This window comes from Lepisosteus platostomus, chromosome 22 (genome assembly GCF_059453375.1).
Source record: "Lepisosteus platostomus isolate fLepPlt1 chromosome 22, fLepPlt1.hap1, whole genome shotgun sequence".
Lineage (NCBI taxonomy): Eukaryota > Metazoa > Chordata > Actinopteri > Semionotiformes > Lepisosteidae > Lepisosteus > Lepisosteus platostomus.
The window spans coordinates 11,772,769-11,790,405 of record NC_142632.1 but is presented as its reverse complement, the minus strand read 5'-3'; the positions used below and the strand labels follow the sequence as shown (position 1 = coordinate 11,790,405).

The 17,637-nt window shown below is 39.1% G+C and overlaps 1 protein-coding gene across 24 annotated transcripts in view; it reads right to left on the bottom strand.

Moving 5' to 3' along the window:
• msi2b (musashi RNA-binding protein 2b) overlaps window positions 1–17,637 on the bottom strand; it is a 249,468-nt gene that overhangs the window by 61,873 nt on the left and 169,958 nt on the right. For all 24 annotated transcript variants that reach the window (XM_088615733.1, XM_088615744.1, XM_088615730.1 and 21 more), the window contains exons 8-9: window positions 17,270–17,352; window positions 4,826–4,940 (exon numbers count right to left, since the gene is read on the bottom strand). In XM_088615733.1, coding sequence (XP_088471859.1) covers window positions 4,826–4,940; window positions 17,270–17,352 — 198 coding nt within the window. The remainder of the gene's footprint in view (window positions 1–4,825; window positions 4,941–17,269; window positions 17,353–17,637) is intronic.

The following is a 17,637-nucleotide window of genomic DNA, read 5'->3' as shown; positions in this document are numbered from 1 at the left end:
AAGGCTTTGAGCTTTATGATGTAGTGCAGCATGTCCACTTTGGACATGCTGCACTACATCATAAAGCTCAAAGCCTTTGAAAAGAGCTGTATTGTCTAATTACAACTTAACTAGTTGTTAGCCCCACAACCATGCTTCATATAGAATAAACAACCTTTTAACATAAATAACATATAACATATACTGTATGGAGAAATCAAATTTGTGGAACAGAAAACAAAAAGTGCTGTTTTACACTTAAAAAGTAACCTTGCATGACTTGACATAAGCCAAAATTGACTTCCTTGAAAAAACTTTCTTGCCTTTAAATGGTTTTGACCTTCATGCTCAATGTAATAAGAGTTTTTCATCCGCACTCTTATCCAGACATTTTGGTATTTCCTATTCACTAGCATAACTGGTAAACCTAACACTTCATTACAGAAGATGTGATACAACTTTGAATTATTTCAGCACTCAGGCAAAAACTATTCCTGTAACAAAAATTGTAGCATTATGTTGTGTTTCATGCTCAAGCCAGTCCCATTACAAGTAGTTCTGCTCTTTTGGAAAACTATAAATAACGCCAGCATATTTTGAATCTATTTATGCATTTATGTTTTTTTAGAACTTTTATCATTGGATCATTCATGATTGACTGTGATACACTAGAGTGGCTTTGCAACTTAAGCACTTAATTAGAGAGAGTTGACTGAACACAGGTGATGAGATGAGACAGGTGATGAATGTCAAGCCTGGTAAATGTTGAGAAAGAACAAACTAGGAATGATGTGTTTATCAAGAGAACAACTTCATACTATCAAGATGCTGCAGAAACACTTTGTGTTGAACCATCAGTGGTGGAGTCAAGTCTATTTGGCAAAGAATCAAGGTTTTGTGCAGAACACCCTCATGGACATCAGTGAGTATTGTGAGTATAAAGTGCTGAATGATAATGCTAATCGTTTTGTACAACAGAACAATCAATGGGGAAGTCCAGTGTGATATATGGGCAGTAGCGTATAGTCACCACAGAACTCTATTTGTAGTGATTGATGGCAACCCAGCTGCAAGGTACTAGATAAATCACATACTGGAACCCCATTTTCGTCCCTTCCTGTGGGCTCATCCTAATGGGATTCCAGCAGGACAAAGCACAACACCATACTGTTCATTTAACAATGCTGCAGCATCCTTGAGAGATCATGCTGTGGAAGCCACCATTCAAAAAAGATAACATGATCTGGGGATATTGGGATCAGAGACCAGTGAACAGGCACATACATGCTTGTACAGGCTCTATGAGAGAAATGGGACAGGATCCAAGAAGATAGCATCTGCAACCTGGCGCAATGCACAAGTTGCAGATATATAGCCTGGTATTGCTTCCAGCAGTGGAGACACATGCTACTAGCCTGTCATTTTCATTGTAGACCCCCTGTTGATCAATCCTGTTGACGACAAATGTTAATCAGCATAATGAATTTACTTATGTCGTGTCTTTTCAATAAAGTGTCAGTTCATCTACAAAAAAGATTGTCATTTTCCTGATAACTTTATGAATTTGTTGCAGCTGTAAGAGATAAATTTCTTTTGATGTTTAGTATACTTGGGAAATTAAACAGGGATAAAACGCTAAGATTCTGAACCTTCTATCCAGACAGTACTGTGGTGTTTTTGTAAAGGAAAAAAACAAAAATGACATCTCACAGGGGCCTTCTGCTGATACATATTAACAAAACTCCTACAGGCGGGGGTATGGGAATGGCTTCAGGTCGGTGCTCAGCTGGGGGACTGTACAGTTGCAACAGTGCTGCGATTCCAGCTTAAACTTGAAATGTTACTCGTGGTAATAAATGTCAAATCACAGTTTGCTACCCATGAGAAACTTCAATTTAATCCTTAAAAGCTGAAAAGCTGCCTTTTACTCCCAGATACAATGGTACTGCAGAGGTGTTTGGGTGGCAATATATTACTTAAACGAGACCCTGCTACTCAGTTTGTGAGCCTTGTGGAATGTGGGCCTCACTGAAAAATAGAAATGTTTATTTATGGGCCCCGGTAAATTTGGGCACTACTCAAGGGCTGCTGTATAAAGAAAGCACCAGAGTTTTCAAATGGAAATTGTTACATCGGGTGAAAATGGGTTTCCCCTCGAAGTCAGTAGTGACCAAACTGAACTGATGTCCTTTCATTGAACTCAATGCATTTTTAAGCAGCCACATATAATTTAAACTATGAATTTCAAATTCATTTTTGCAATAAATAGTTCTGCCTGTCTCGTAAAATTTACTGTTATATATTTCAAAATTTTCAAAAACAAGTTTTTGCTTCACTGCACCCATCGGGAGGGGTGAAACTCCATAACTTTGTTGCCCCTCTTCCTTGACTAGTTACAGTGCATTGAGCAACATAACCCTTTGTACCTTTTTAGCAAGAAGAGTAAATGCCAGATTCTCATGCTAAATATACATGACATAGGGTTTTCCTTTGACATTTAAAGAGCTTACGATGAATGTACTTTGGTTCGGTACTATTGACAGTGGGGGATTAACACACTTCTATGCCAGCACCTCAGGGTACCATGGGACAACTATGGATCGTCAGCAGCATAAAGAACAGCATCCTGCCTGCAGCCCGGGGCCAGGAAGACATCAGTCACAGTATCACTGACTGCACACATTGCCACAGCCCAGCCACCCCCTCCTGCACTGCACCAAACTCTAAATAAATACATGCTTCACACACATTATTATGGTAAATATGTCATGCATATAAATATCACATGCATAACCTTGGGGCTTTTGGTCTCCAGAAATGTATGTACGAATGATATGGGTTAAGCAGATAAAATGGATTTAAAACTGACAGCGTTTCCTGAAGCAGTTGCTTCACTGTGTACTTTTATCCCAGCAGTTAACCAGGCAAGAACAAAATCTATTGGTACTTACACTTTTAATAGCAGAGCTAAGCATCTGGTCCAACCTGAAGTCCTACCATGATGAAGAGAGGGAAACCATGAGGCGCCAGTGCTGCTTCCTAGTCATGGTTTCTCTTAGTATTACTGTAAACAAAGTCTGTCATTTCATCTATGCTGCTTCCTCACTCTCTTATTTGTGTTATTAATATGCATGCTAATGCACCTATTTTATGGCTCAACAGTTCAGATTCACTTTAAAATCAATTATCCATCTGGTAAACCCATATTTCGCACAGACTTAAATGTGTATTAATTTCAGCAAACATACATGCGGCATAACACAATAAAGATAAATGGCCTGATTACGTGCAATAAACAATGGAAGAGAGAAGCGTTTTTAATGAGATTTGGCAAATAAGAAATCACAGTTCCTTAAATAATGAGTCTTGTTGATTTTTTATGCAAATTTTTAAAAGAAAATGTTTCGCTATCCTGCTTTTCCAATTTCATTTAGATAAGAGTGCCTCTAAATAACGATGCATTTAATATGCTAACCCTTAATCCACTCCAGTGACTCCTCAACTTTAAACTTCTCTCACTTTCATCATGGCTTTGATCCAGATATCTATTAATAAGATTATAACTATTCTGAAATCTAAATTTAGTCTCAATCACAACTGTTAGAAGAAAACGCAATAATTAAAAAAACAAACTTATTCGTTTTAGGTTAGTGGTTTTGACCCGATGGGCTAAGCTGTTATAATTAGTTTGGGAGGTTAAGGGGGACTTGATAAAGATGAAATACACTAACAGGCAGACCCCTAAATGAAGCCAGTGATATCCATATCCCATTATTCAGCACACTTGAGGTCAGGCAGATGAAATCATAAATTTATAATATAACATTACTTCAATTTTCCTCTTCATTTAGCTCTGTAATGCATAGCTGTGCTCCGGTGAATTTAGGGCTGGGATTCGCGCAGTGGCAATGGGGCTGGCTGAATATCAATAGCATATTTCACGCAAGCCCTGCGAGGATGCTTCATCAAGCCAAATTACAGGCGGGACGACCTATCCTGCAGCTTCCATTAGCCGCCATTCGGATTCCGCACCCAGCATCAAACGATTTATTTGCTTCAGTTACTTTCAGCAGACGATCAATCTCAGAGTAATTATCTCTTGTCACTAAAGCAGAGACGAGGATCGGGGAAAAACACCCTCTGCGGCTGTGTGCCTGTCTTGTTCTTGTCAAATCTACAGAAAACTGCACTGTCAAAACAAGTTTAGCACCTCTGAGTGGAGCATGGAGATGGAGCCATGGTCCTATGATCATGGCCTCTTCCGCTCCAGTGTCTTACTGCCAGAGGTGCAGAGCAGACATACAGTAAGCACTGCGAACCAGGTCTGGCTTCAAATGATTCACTGGCTTTAATGCCAGTGGAAGTGCACCAAACCAAACTGGCAGTGCACCAGTGGAGTTCCTTATTGCCCTGTTAGCAATATAAAGGAAATGGTTCTTACAGTAATCCTGGCTTACATGTTTAACTAAGGAAATGATAATTCACTCACCGTGAGCTGGTAGTCTTTTAAGAAGGTACCAAAGGTCTGAAAAATGTTAGTTTAGTGAACTTGGTGCCTTTGGCTCTGTAATTGAACTGTTGATACACTAATAAAGCTTGTTAATTGTTCTTCAAAACAAGTCCAGAACCCGTAACTTCAGAGATAATGCTAAAGCCTACTTTGCAATTCACATAAAATGCTTTTTAACGTCATCAGGAAAGAAAATGAATTTTCATGGAAAAAAAAAGAAAAAAATACATAAATGGCCCAGCTAGTACAAGCACCTGCCACAGGAGTGACCCAGTGCTTGTCTTGTATTATACAGTATGTGTATGTGTGATGTGCTTGGCAGCCTAGCACACTTACTCAGCATGCCCATTCCCAGCATAAAGGCGTCCATGGTGTAGGGCAGCCCCCGGGCTCGACCCCTCGTGCCGGGCGGAAACATCACCTCCTTTGGCTGGGCCTTCTTACATTCTACCTGTGGGCAAAGCAAGGGAAACAGGACACAGGGATGAGCCGCGAACTAATGGTAACAACAATGATGGCCATTTCACATACAGTATACAGTACAGCACTTTCCAAAAAGCAAGATCCCAAAGAGCTTTAGAATTTGGAATTAGATACAAATCAATTTTATGTTCTGATAAATGGAAATATCACACAATAATATCAATAAAAATAATTATGATAATGGAATGCCCCCTTCCCAAATTAACCTCCTGTAAAATATGAGGGGTTCTCGCTTTTTATCACAGTTACTCCCTGTCACAACAATAAAGTTTTGCTTAAAGAACACTGTTCAAATCCATTCCCTTCCCCCAGCATTTCTATTTCCAGAAATTCTGCTTTAGCATTCCCAAATCTCTGTCTCAAAGGTCTTTTTCCATTATTGAGATCATCGTAATTCTCAGTGTCTGCTGTGAACTCAAATGGGTTTTGGCCTGTTAACATAGTGATATCTGATATAGTGTCATTAGTATTTTATCAGGTAAAACCATTTTTCTATAAGCTAAAGGAATGAATGGAAATATTAAACAGTATAATTCTTCAAAAAGTGGAAGTAATAGTATTGTTTTTTTTAAATTCAATCTAAACTCCTGTTTCTCAAGATATTTTCATGCTTTTTTGTTTGCTGAGGCACGCAGCTTCGAATCTTCAAGCAAAGGCCGTTAAATTCTCAATTCCCATCTACTCCAGGCTTGTACCCATCAGGCCCATTTCCTTCTGCAGTTGTTTTCGCTGTGTGTGTCTCCAGCATTAGCTGTTGATTTCCCACTGCTTTGATTGACATATTAGACTCCCACACAATGTATATTTAAGCAGGACTCATAACAAGCGCCAGATCTGACTGAAGAAATACATACACACATCTAATACTACACATATACATATTTAAAAAGCATGTATTTTATCATTAATGCCATTTAAACACGGTATGTATGTATTACACAGTACAGGTATATCGTGCTTGTGATTTCTGTAAGGCTCCTTGAAGCTTTTAAGGGCACATGTATGTTTATTTTGCTTCTTCAAAGATTATTAGGATTGAAAAAGGTTGCAAGTCATAACCCAAAATGGCCAGAAAGAACTTTCTCTCCTTTTGTTCTTGGAAGATTGAGCAATTTAAAAGAAACCTACAGTACAGAATTAACCTCTGCTTTACAACAATGTATGTATAGATGGCAAATACAGAATATATGCACCTTACAGACATGCAGTGTACACAACAACATACAGGCACACCTTCTCACACTTGACAAGAATCTCAACCAGCTCAAAGGAGCAGCTGTGGGATTCTACGTGTGTTAAGTGGAAAACAATTCTGACTGCGCGAGTCAGGCAGCAAGAAATAACATCCCACCCTGACAGGCTGACAGGAGGGTAGTCTTCATCTCTGTACGCAACAAGCCATCTCCTGCAGCATTATATGTAACACACAGCTTCCCAGCGTTGCAAGCGCTTTATAAAATATACAGAAGGATTTCAAGAGCTGACAAAAACACCTTGTCTGTGTGTCTATCTAGCACTTTGTACACTGTGTCTGTTCACTAAGTTGCAGAATCTGTCTACCAGACCCCTTGCACCGAGAGGCGCCTGTCCGTCTGTGCATCTGTCATCCTCATGTGTTTATACATAGCCTCTCTCAGGTTATAGCAGGATATGCTCTCGTGTCACTCGTGTATTGTCCTATACATACGAGTATACATTGTGCATCCTGGGTTTGTCTCCTACAAGACGGTACATGTGGAAACCCAAGCTATATGCACATTAACCCTGAACCTTTCATTTTCAATGTAAAGCCACACGATCATATATTACATAAAAATGGTGTAAGGTTTTAATTTTTAACCGAAAGATCACTTGTATCATAATAACTAAGGACTATTTTTTTTACTCATGAGCTAATGACCATTGAGAGCGAACAGTAATCCAGGGCGTCATTAGCAGGCCGTTAAGAGGTGCGACTCACATTATACATTATTACTTAAGTAATTACATGAATGGTGCAGATTTTCTGTTGATGAGGTCCTTCAGTTCTTAATGAAAATATGAAGGGGGATTGTTAATGGCCTGGGGGTGAGGGCTGTGCAGTCATCAGGGTAACAAGGAGAGGGGACGGGGGGGCTGTAAACAGTCTTTAAAGAGCTGGTTTCGTCACAATACACAATTTGCTGTGGAGTCTCTGGCAGAGTGCTGCAGTACAGGGGAAGGCCCTATGGCCAAGACTGGCTCCAGCACTCTGGCCATTCATCTGCACTGAGAGCAGCAGCAAGACGATAGACAATTCATGCCTCTCCTCCCCATGGCATAATAATTGGATTTGCAAAGCAGCCTGAAAAAGCATAATTACAAAAAGAAAAAAAAACCCACTTTGAACTACTGCACTACTTGGCAATCCTTGAAAAAATCATGAAAAATATACATACAAGGAAAGCACTAAAATAAGCAATACATTGCATGTAAAATGAAAATGAAAGAAGACTCTGTTAAACCAGCATCATCAGAGGACACAGGAAGATCAGCTGCCAACTCTGACCTGACCCCACTCCAAAAGCCTACTCTGTTCACATCAGGTACAGTGCAGAAAGCACTATATGCACGCAGACCTTATTTAAATCTAAAAACTAACTTTGCCTCTGGGACCAAAAGCAACAGCCCTATTATTACCCTCTCGCCTCCCAGCAGTGGCGCTCCCTGTCTTGTCTGTGTCTGCTGTCTGGTAATGTGAAAGGGACACTGCTGTGCAGCCCTCGGCAGTGGCCATTCCCATGCAGGCAGCCACAGCCATGCCTTTCTCCTACAGGACGGTAATGAGAGCAGTCAAGGCAGGAGACGCAGATTAAACAGACTAATCACCAGTATTTTTCAACAGCTTTTGCTTCTGACCTTTCTGCTGCATCGCAGGTGCCACTGGTGTTTTTTTTTTGTATTGTTTCTGATGTTGAGTTTTTTCCCCAGGAAAGCAACAATTTTCAGTTTTCAATAATTTTCCAATTTAGGAAATGTGAGGTTAAATGCCTGAGACAGTGAGGCCGTGGGCAGCAGTGCCTTGTGATTACTACCTGCCTAATTGGAAGCAAATTACCCCATGTGTTTCAGACAGGTAGGAGCAAATGTCCCCATCAAATGTTCATGCAAGCCATAGTGCTAAACACTTGGAGAATTAACTAATATGAATGGATTTTCACAACCTTTTAACCCTTTTTCCAGGTCTCATAAATGACCATTTCGGTAACTGTTTCCTATTCTGGAACATCTTTAGCAAAGGTTTTAAAAATAATCTCACTAATCTGCAGTGACTGGGTTAAGGTTAGCCTGAACCATGAATGAAAAGTGTGATGAACTTAGTTAAGACCTGTTAGCAGTCTTAAGTCTGCAATTCTATTTGAATGAAACTTAATTTATCACTATTAACTCAACTTCCTTGTAAATTCTGACGTGCGCCTTGGTCAGTTTCTTTCAACAGGCGCACACACACAACTCTTACACTGAATCTCCTCAATCTTTCTCATTCATCATTTAATTAACCCCTTAGTCTGGAATTCATTAATCACAGAGTATGGTTAATGAGGTGGTCGTTAAATGAGTACTGAAAATCAGTTAACTGATTTTTGAAAAATCTGATCAAGCCATTTGCTCTTTCTCTCTTATAATGAACATCAATGAACAACTTTGTCCTTTTTATCTTCAAGCAGATGTTCAGCTTGTTGTCAGATAGTGCCACTGCCAGTGACAGTAAAGAAGACTGTGGATTCTTTTCATTCTGAGCCTGGAATTATTTTAAAATTGATTCCAGAATGCAAAAAATAAAAATGCAGAATGAGTCATTTTTGAATGCATGAATCAAACACCAGGGTACATGAAAGGCACTTAAACAAACAAAGTAACCCACAAACAGACAAATGTTCCACTGTTCAGCAGAGATTGTCACAATGACTGAGTTAATATTCCTTGCAGAACACACATATCAAAAGGCCTGTCTCGAAATCAGTGTTATTTTCAATCCCAGCAGAAAGACAGACCATTTATTAAGGTAGACAAGAGAAAATCTACAGAAAAAAGAAATCAGGTCTGACCGTCTGGAAATATACAGGAAGCAGATAGTGCCCCCTGGCTTAGAACAGCATGCATGAAACACAGGGGGTCTATACTGATTGGCTCCACACTTATTGGTCCACAGGTTTCCAATCGAGCTGGAATATGGCAGGCAATGCCACCATCACACCCTGGAATCAGACCTGATTGCTTGACTGGCAAGGAGGATAAACCCAGTGTAGTATCATTAGTCATGTCTGGTCAGTTACACTGTGTTGCCATTTTTACAGCTACAGCTCTAGAGGTTACTTGATCTGTGCAGAAATATTAGCCTCCCCCATTCCCATTAAAAGAAAAAAAATATTGTTTGAAGTCTTTCCCCTCATTTTCTTTCCTTAATTTGTAATCTACTCTTTAGACTCTGCCTGTGACCACTGTTGTTGGACATATGGACTGATAACAGATTTGTTTCCTGTGTTATAGTCTTAAGACCATTGTCCTAACTAGTGGGGTGTTGGGGGTGAGGCTTCCCTGTTTGTGTCATTGTAGAAGAGGTCGGTGAGGTGGAATACGTTCTGTGGCTGCCTTGGCCAAAAGCCAATATAGACTACCTCTGTAAGTCTCTGGCAAAGATCTGCAACTCTGAACAGAATTATCACCAAAACAGGAGAGTGCATCCTCAGTTTAGAGCAGGAAAGGAGGAGAGTGTTATTTTTTGTTTTGTAGTCACTGAAATGTTATTCTACAGTGCATGCAGCTCTGAAGAACAAAGTCATGGACAAGAGCCAGCAATGCACAACCTTTGCAGACCAAAAGATATGCAACCCCTTTCTTTTCAAAAGCATGATCAGAGGAACTGTGATTCATATTAAACTCCAGTTCAATACACATGCATACAATGTTTACATCTTCTGGTTGTCTTTTTTTTAAATAGAATAACATCATGCCACAAATTCCTCACTGTAAACAGCAACCTGTGGCATGAAAGTCAAGTTTTGTACAGTATTTTGAAAATAAAATGATCAACGTGTCATACATTTAATACACAACGTCACTCTCTGACAGTCTATGAAGACTGTCAGCCTTGAACCCCACCATCACACTGTTCACAAGCACCCTCCAGGAAAATACTATGTGAAGCACCAGAGCATTCCATTATGAGAAATAACACCCAAACATAAATTTCACTGACATGTGAAAGGTCAGAAATGACAAAATGTTCTATCTTGTTTGCTGAGCTTCCTGGTGCAAAAACCACTGCTCTGCTACCCAAAGGCGCAGAACCCTCAACTTAACAGCAAAGCATAATTCATAGCAACTTGAATTAAATTACATCTGAGACTTGGGGCCCTGTACATTATTGATACACTTACAGCTATTTCGCCTATGACATAGAAATCTATATTCACCCACAAAAATGCTGTCAGAAGCTATTTATGCCTCCAAAACAGTACATCTATTTTACTATACTGGAGCAAGTGCAGGAAACCAAATAAAAATCAAAATCAAATCTAAAGCATTTCATCATAACTCTGAGTTGGCTCTAGATTACACATGAACCTGTCTGCACTGTGAGTAATGCTGCTTATTCTCACTGTTGTATCTCTAAGCAGTTTATTACTTGCCTTTCTTTGAATGTTATTTCATCTACTGTTATGTAGCTATAAAACAGAGTTAGATATAGGGTATGCTGTAAATTCCAATACATTGTTTTGCAGTTTTAGGAAAGTCAATGATGTTTTTACTTTGTTAATACTGACATCTTAAACAAATAAGGAGCATTGCTTTGAAAATGATTGCTGTGATGCAAAGTTACAGCCCAAAGAAAAAGTGTAACAATATTTACAACACAGAACAGTAACCTAAGAAAAAAAAAACGAAGTATACTAAATGTATGATGAACATTATTAAAAACTACAGATTCTTACAATAACAAAACAAATTTTAAAACTCATGTAAATTCATCTGGTTAACATATCGTTTGCTCTTAGTGTGTCACCTAAATTCATGTTCTGTGCACACATGAGCAAAAAGAGCTTTGTTACTGAAAGTGCCTTTTGGAGTTAAAAAGCTTTGACTCAGGCACATCACTCTCATGTCTGGGGTTTGTTTCATGCTCTCACTGACAGTAAATGTGCTGGTGCTTAAAAAAGGAAAATAAGAGTCAATTCCACAACCAAGAACTGCCACTTTTCTCTTCACAGCAGTAGATTATCTCAAAATGATATTGCAAGCCCGAGCCACAGCATGGAAAGGCAGAAATTAAATTGAACTGCTTGGGCTGTTGATGCAGACAACACTTATCATACATGCTAATGGACAGGGCACTTTCCAGGAGCTAACAGGGGCCCAGGTCAGCTGAGAGAGTCAAGTCTGCAAGGTAGCCTGGACAGCAGACACATTATTAACTCTTTCAAAGATCAGCCATAAGACCTTAAAACAGTATATCTTGTGCTAATGCAGCAGGAAAAAAGCATTGTTATTTTTTTAATTTTCGCAATGTACATTATTCTGTTTAAGGAACTGATGCAATTCCATTGTGGACTGCAATTTACCCTTAATACTAAAGCCTTGAAACCAAAGATGAAAAAGATCACTTACAAAAGACTGCAAAATAAATATTTCCCTATAACTTCTGTTAACTATAATGTAGGATACCTGTATTCTTCCATGCTGTTACATTCTTAAATAACATTACGCTTGTTAAAAATTATTTCATTTTTATTGTATTTAATTAGCAGACAGTCTGCAGAAAGCAAAGCAACTACTAATGCATTCGAAAATCTCGTCTGGCTCAAAACTCACTGAACTCTATTAAAAATTCAAAAACATGCTCAAGGTGATTAGGGGGTGCTAGATGTTTCAGATCTCTGTACAGTGTGCTGTATGTAGACAGTGGTGGCCGATGAGATTGTATCATCTGATAAATCTTAATTGTATCAAGTATGGCAGAACGAGCAAAAAAACAACAAAGGAAGATTCTTGTATTCATCTTGACCTGAACCAATCTTGATGTTGCAGCTACTGTGCTATTCTTTATGCACTCATACACCATAAACAAACAAGCAAATAAACAAAATGTAAAGTTTTTAGAATATTATAACATTCTCAGCATTAGACCAATACAGTTATTCTGTAAAAAAAAAGCTTTGCAATTCATCTTAGAACACCTGCAATCTCAGATGTGAAACTGCCAATTTGAATGGTTTCCTGACCAGACTAAAGGACAGTTACTTGTGCTGAGTCCCGATATCATCCTACACAAGTGTCCTTTAAGCTACTGTCAGTCCATACTGTTGTTGATCTAAAATGTTCTTATTGGAAACTTTATATAAACCGCAGAAAGTGGTGGAAATAAAAACGGTGAAATTAAGAGTGGAACATTTAACCATAACAAAGATAATACCACAAATCCAAACATTTGTTGTCACTCATCTTAATTTTACCAGATAATTCTTTAATGGTTGCAGTCACTATAAAGTGTCTCAGAAAGATTGTTTTTCAATCTATTTATATATTTCTATTTCATATTGCTGTACTCCTAAGACTTTTACTTTGGCAGCATCCATAAAAATCAATCTGAAGTATTAAAAGTACCATCAGTAAGATTTAGTGATAAGAGTTAGTAATTGAGGTTGCTGATGAGTTGAACAAATTAACTATTACAGGGCTTGCAGCCATAAAATAAAAATACCTCTACCTGCAAACTGTCTGAAAGCACAGTTTCTTGTTGACACTATCCACTGGGTGGCAGTATTTATTAGTTTGAGAGACAATTATAAAGAAGGTAAATAGAAGCACCTTAAAGTGGAGTTTATTGGCTGTGCTAATAATTAGGCAAGGTAATTAAATAATATTTAGAGAATATGTAAGATTACCAGAGTTAAATTAATTTACTTAATTAACATAACCATCAACAGAAAATCACTTTTTACAACTACCCTCCAATTTCTGATTTACTTCAAATTCCTGAGAGCTTGCAGAGCAGCAGCAGAAATTAGGTTAGAAATGTTAAAAAGCTAAGAAGGTACTCTTTCCTGGCTGTGAGAGAAAATACCCTGGCCTCTTTTGAGATGGCAGTCTTTCAAGATCAACATCCCTTTGTCTAAGAAGGTGAGCACACTGACTTCAGGGTCACTGCGTAGTAAACGGACACTGAACAGAACAAGAGAGAAGGACCTTGGTTTTAATGTGTTATCCAAAGGCCTCTGGACTAAAAACAAACAACATCAGAAGCACAGAGGGTTTTCCCAGAAGAGCTGCCTTTGTAAGAGTTCAAGATCTGCTCACTTCTTCCATCATGTCAACCATGCGCCTATAAATAACATCCTGAGTGGCAGGCCTGTTCTAAAATTAGTTGATGTAACTGAGTAAGTGCCACAGAGCCAGTCAACTGCAGGGATTTTGTGGTCGCATCAATACGTATTAAACTCCACTGAAAGCCACAGCACCGCTTCAATCTTCAAAGGATTATGCTGGACTTCCTATTGATGACATGCTAGAAGCACAGAAGTCTAGAGACCCAGGGGTCACTCTAGCTTAGTACACACCACTGCACTCTGCTGCCAGATGGATAAGGTGCTGGGAAGCCATTTAGCTGGATCCTTTTTTTTCTACAGATCACTCTGTCACTCCCAACATGGCACTTTCATACAATACAACCAAACTTGGCCAACTCATGCCAAACCCAGTCACTGCTGTCGTTTTTCTTCCCCTTCACTTGAATGAAAATGGAAGTGGAATGAAGCCCCCATAGAGAGGAGCTTGTATGGAAGGATTAGCGTCACTTATATCAGTGGTTCCTAGTCTTGGTGCTGCTGACCCACATACCTGTTGGTTTTTGTTCCAGCCAAGCCCTCAGTTACATAATCAAACCCCTCACTGACGTAGTCCGATTAATTTAAACTCTTTGCTCCCGGCTCTTGAACACATTGGAGCTTTAACCGTTGTATTTTGTAAGTGAAATAAAATACCAAACTTTTGATGAGAAACAAAAAAATCAATATTCAACTGAAGCATATTCTTTGATCAAGCAAGGCTTCAAATATCTAATGAAGGTGGAAAGGGATGAAAAACAGCAGGTGTGTGGGTCAGCAGAACCAGCATTTGGAACCACTGACATAAATCATGGGTAACTCATGCAACCAGCAGTCAAAGGGAGAAGGAACTCCTCGCAGGACATGCAACAGAACGCGATATGGGTTAGTATCCAACAGTATATCATAACGGCTCCTCTTGGAACATCAAACACATACTACTGTATGTATAAGAACAGGTAGGTCTTGATTTATGGGGTGGGTGCTTTCCTGAAAACTGATTTGCAAATCAAAAACTAATTTCTCATATGAATCCATGTAAAAAGTTGGATGCATGACTCCCACTGTGACAGCTGAACTCCCAAATAAAAACATTAACACATGTATTCACATAGAATGTTTATGGAGTTGCACTAAAGGCTTTTTTTTAATTAATTTTTGTTCATGTTTATATATTAAATGTAAAATGTGAATTGAGTCAAATCTGATCTAGACTGCAGTTATCTCTGTTCTTTTCACTAACAGTGAATTTTTAAAATGTCATTTAAAGTCTCATAAGTAACATTACTAATAATTGTTTTCTTATTTTAGATTATCATTAATCATTTTACCTATTATGTTAGTCTTATTTACTGAATGTTTAGGTTCTGTAAGCTCAGACCCAGCAGTCATGAAGGACCTGTTCCACTGATTTGAAAGGAAGAGAGTCTTGGAGTTTAACAGGCTCAGTAATGTACTTCACACAAGTGAGTATAACAACCTATAACAGCATGGATATATTTGCCACTGTTAATGACGGATTTGGGTAAGACTGGTTTAACGTGTGGCATAAATGGAATACATCAAAAGAATAAAGAACAAAATAGGGATTAATTTCCTTGTCTTTATAGAAAAGTAGGAAAAAGTTGTACATATAAATAAAAGATAGAGGGGGTAATTCACTTTCATAATCCTTCTGAATTGTTCTGATTTCTTTGCCAAAAATTCTTCGATCTTTAAACAAAGCAAGTCCAAACCCCTTTCCTTTGTTTCTTTTTCTGTCTCTTCCTACCCAGATGTCAGTGCTGTGTCAGAGCTTAGAGGGCTAAAACGAAGCAGTTTGAGTTCTGTTCAGTTCAAGCCTTCCTCTTTATAGCAAGGGGAAGTCTGCTAAATGTTTTATGGAGTTCTGCGTGCCCAGAGTCAGAATCAAAGGCACAGATCAGCAAGAGGATTCCAGTGAAGAGCTACAAGTCTGAGATGAGGCAACATGTGTCTCAGTGGTCTAGCCTTTCAGAATCTGGCACGATTTGTAACAATTTACAGCTTATTGAAATCTTGACAGCACTAGTTTAATGCTGGGTCGGCCAGAGCATCCGAATCCAGTTCAGTGAAGATGCACATTGTTGTTATTGCTTTCAGTTAAAAAGGGGGTTTAGGGTCAGAGGAAGTTGGTGCTGAAATGGCAGTAAACTGGGACCTACAATTGCTTAGATGTTTTCAAGTATGAAGTACATCATTATTGCATTTAAAAAAATGCATAAATTAGCAAGTCAAATATCCACACAAGCTCCTAGCAGATGATGCTTCAGAGATTGCTTTGATCTTGTCGGACATCAGACGAAAAGAGGAGGGAGACAGGAATCCATCCAAAGCATACAGTATTCTTGTATGTGAAGAAAGATACCACTAAAATGTCCTTACCTACTACCTCAATTTTTTAAACTTTTCCAGCACCCATTTATTTGCACCATCAAAGCAGGCTTCCCAATGAGAGATGAGAAACTTTAACAAAGTTGTCATTAATGAGAGATAAATTGTCAGTAATGGATGCTATGCTTGAAATATCTTTCTTTTCTCTTTTCACTACAACTGATATTAACGATGCACGCAATTCCCTCATAGCCCAATTTAATCCAGTCAGTCAATGAAGGCAGAACTATGCTCAGCAAAAGGAAAAAAAAATAAAGCACTCACATTGTGCTCCCTGAACAATGAAACCATTTGATGAAATATCATATAAAAATCAATAAAATCATATTCTCTTAAAAGATCTGCTACCACTGTGTCCATTCCAGGGATGCAAGGCTTTGATATTGGCTTCTCTCTCACTGGGATCTTCCCAGAGTCCAAGCTCAATCCCCAGTCCTAGGACTCTTACCCAGCTCACCGCTGTTAATGATTTTTCTTCTCCCCACCTCAATGCGCTTATCTGATTAAATGAAAGCTGCAATTTTTCATTGATTGGTTTAAAGTGCTTACACACTGAAGAACACATCTATCTGGAATCTAGAAAGCACTTCATTCCTATTCTAACTCCAGAAATTTCATCCATCGGTCAAGAAGCTCCTACAGCGATGGAAGACATACAGAGGACAATGCATTGAGTTCAAAAGCTTAAAGTGAGCTTTTCCATTCCTTGGGGTTAGAAAGCACAAAACAGTCAGGGGCTACACTGCCTGACTGCACTAAAGGAAACCCAAGTGAGCTGTCTTATAGTAACGGAGGATGTGTACTATCCAATCTGAACCCAGTACTTTGTTAAGAAGCTCAGAGCCTTTGTGATTAGCCTAAGCTGGTTACTGAGTCAGGCCAGCAGACAACACTAATTTGTTTTCCTTATGCATTCAGCTGTAATTTTGTACCCTGCATGAAAAATAAAATAAATGAATTACTGAAACTGTCTGGTGTTCCTGCGTGCCATTTATTATTTTCCGGGGCATGAGGAAACAAACAAACACAAAATCTCTTCGCTAAACACAGCCACATCTACTGCAGTGAAGCACTGGACTAGCCTGGTTTAGGAAGATCTAAGAACTTTCAGTACTCAGAAACAGGTCAAGCACTGATGCTGGCCCAGCGGTCTGCTCCCATTCAAAACCCTTCACAGGTAGTTTCATTTCCTTGCTCAATAATTTATGGAAGAGGTGAGAGACCGAGTCATTACTTGAGTGCCAGAGCTGTAGAGGGAGGTACAGCTGGCAGACAGACGGGACTCACAGACACAATTTCACGGTTTCCGACCAGTAGGGGGGTGGAGGTGGGGGTTGCGTACACACACTACTGCCTCTCAATCCAACTGCCCCAACTGGGAGATGCAGCAGGGCGCACAGACACCTCCTCCACCACCCCCTCCCTTGAGACCCACCGCAGTGCCACCCTCTTAACTTCCATGCTCTTATTAATGTTCTGCTAAAAAGAAAATAAAATATTAATCTGGTCAGATTGAAAATTTCTGAAGGTGAAACTGACTTACCATTTTATTATTGATTTCATGAAAATGGATTTCACAGACTTTTTCCACGACATCCTCATTCTCGAAAGTTACAAAGCCGAATCCTGCCCAGAAGAGAGAGAGGGAGAGACAGAGACAGAGAGAGCAATTAGACAAGGTGCACCTTCTGCAATACGGGATATGTACAAAGTGAACACAAGAACTGCATTCCCTCAAAATTAAGCATCTGAAAAAAAACTATTTGTCTACTTCCCTATTCTAGGATTATGGATTTCCACCAAATGAACCTGGAGTACAAAGCCTCTTCATAGGCTGTTACTCTACCAAAACCTGCAGCTAAATTTTAAACGAAATTTGGCTCATGTACACTATGCTTTGAAGTAGCAGAC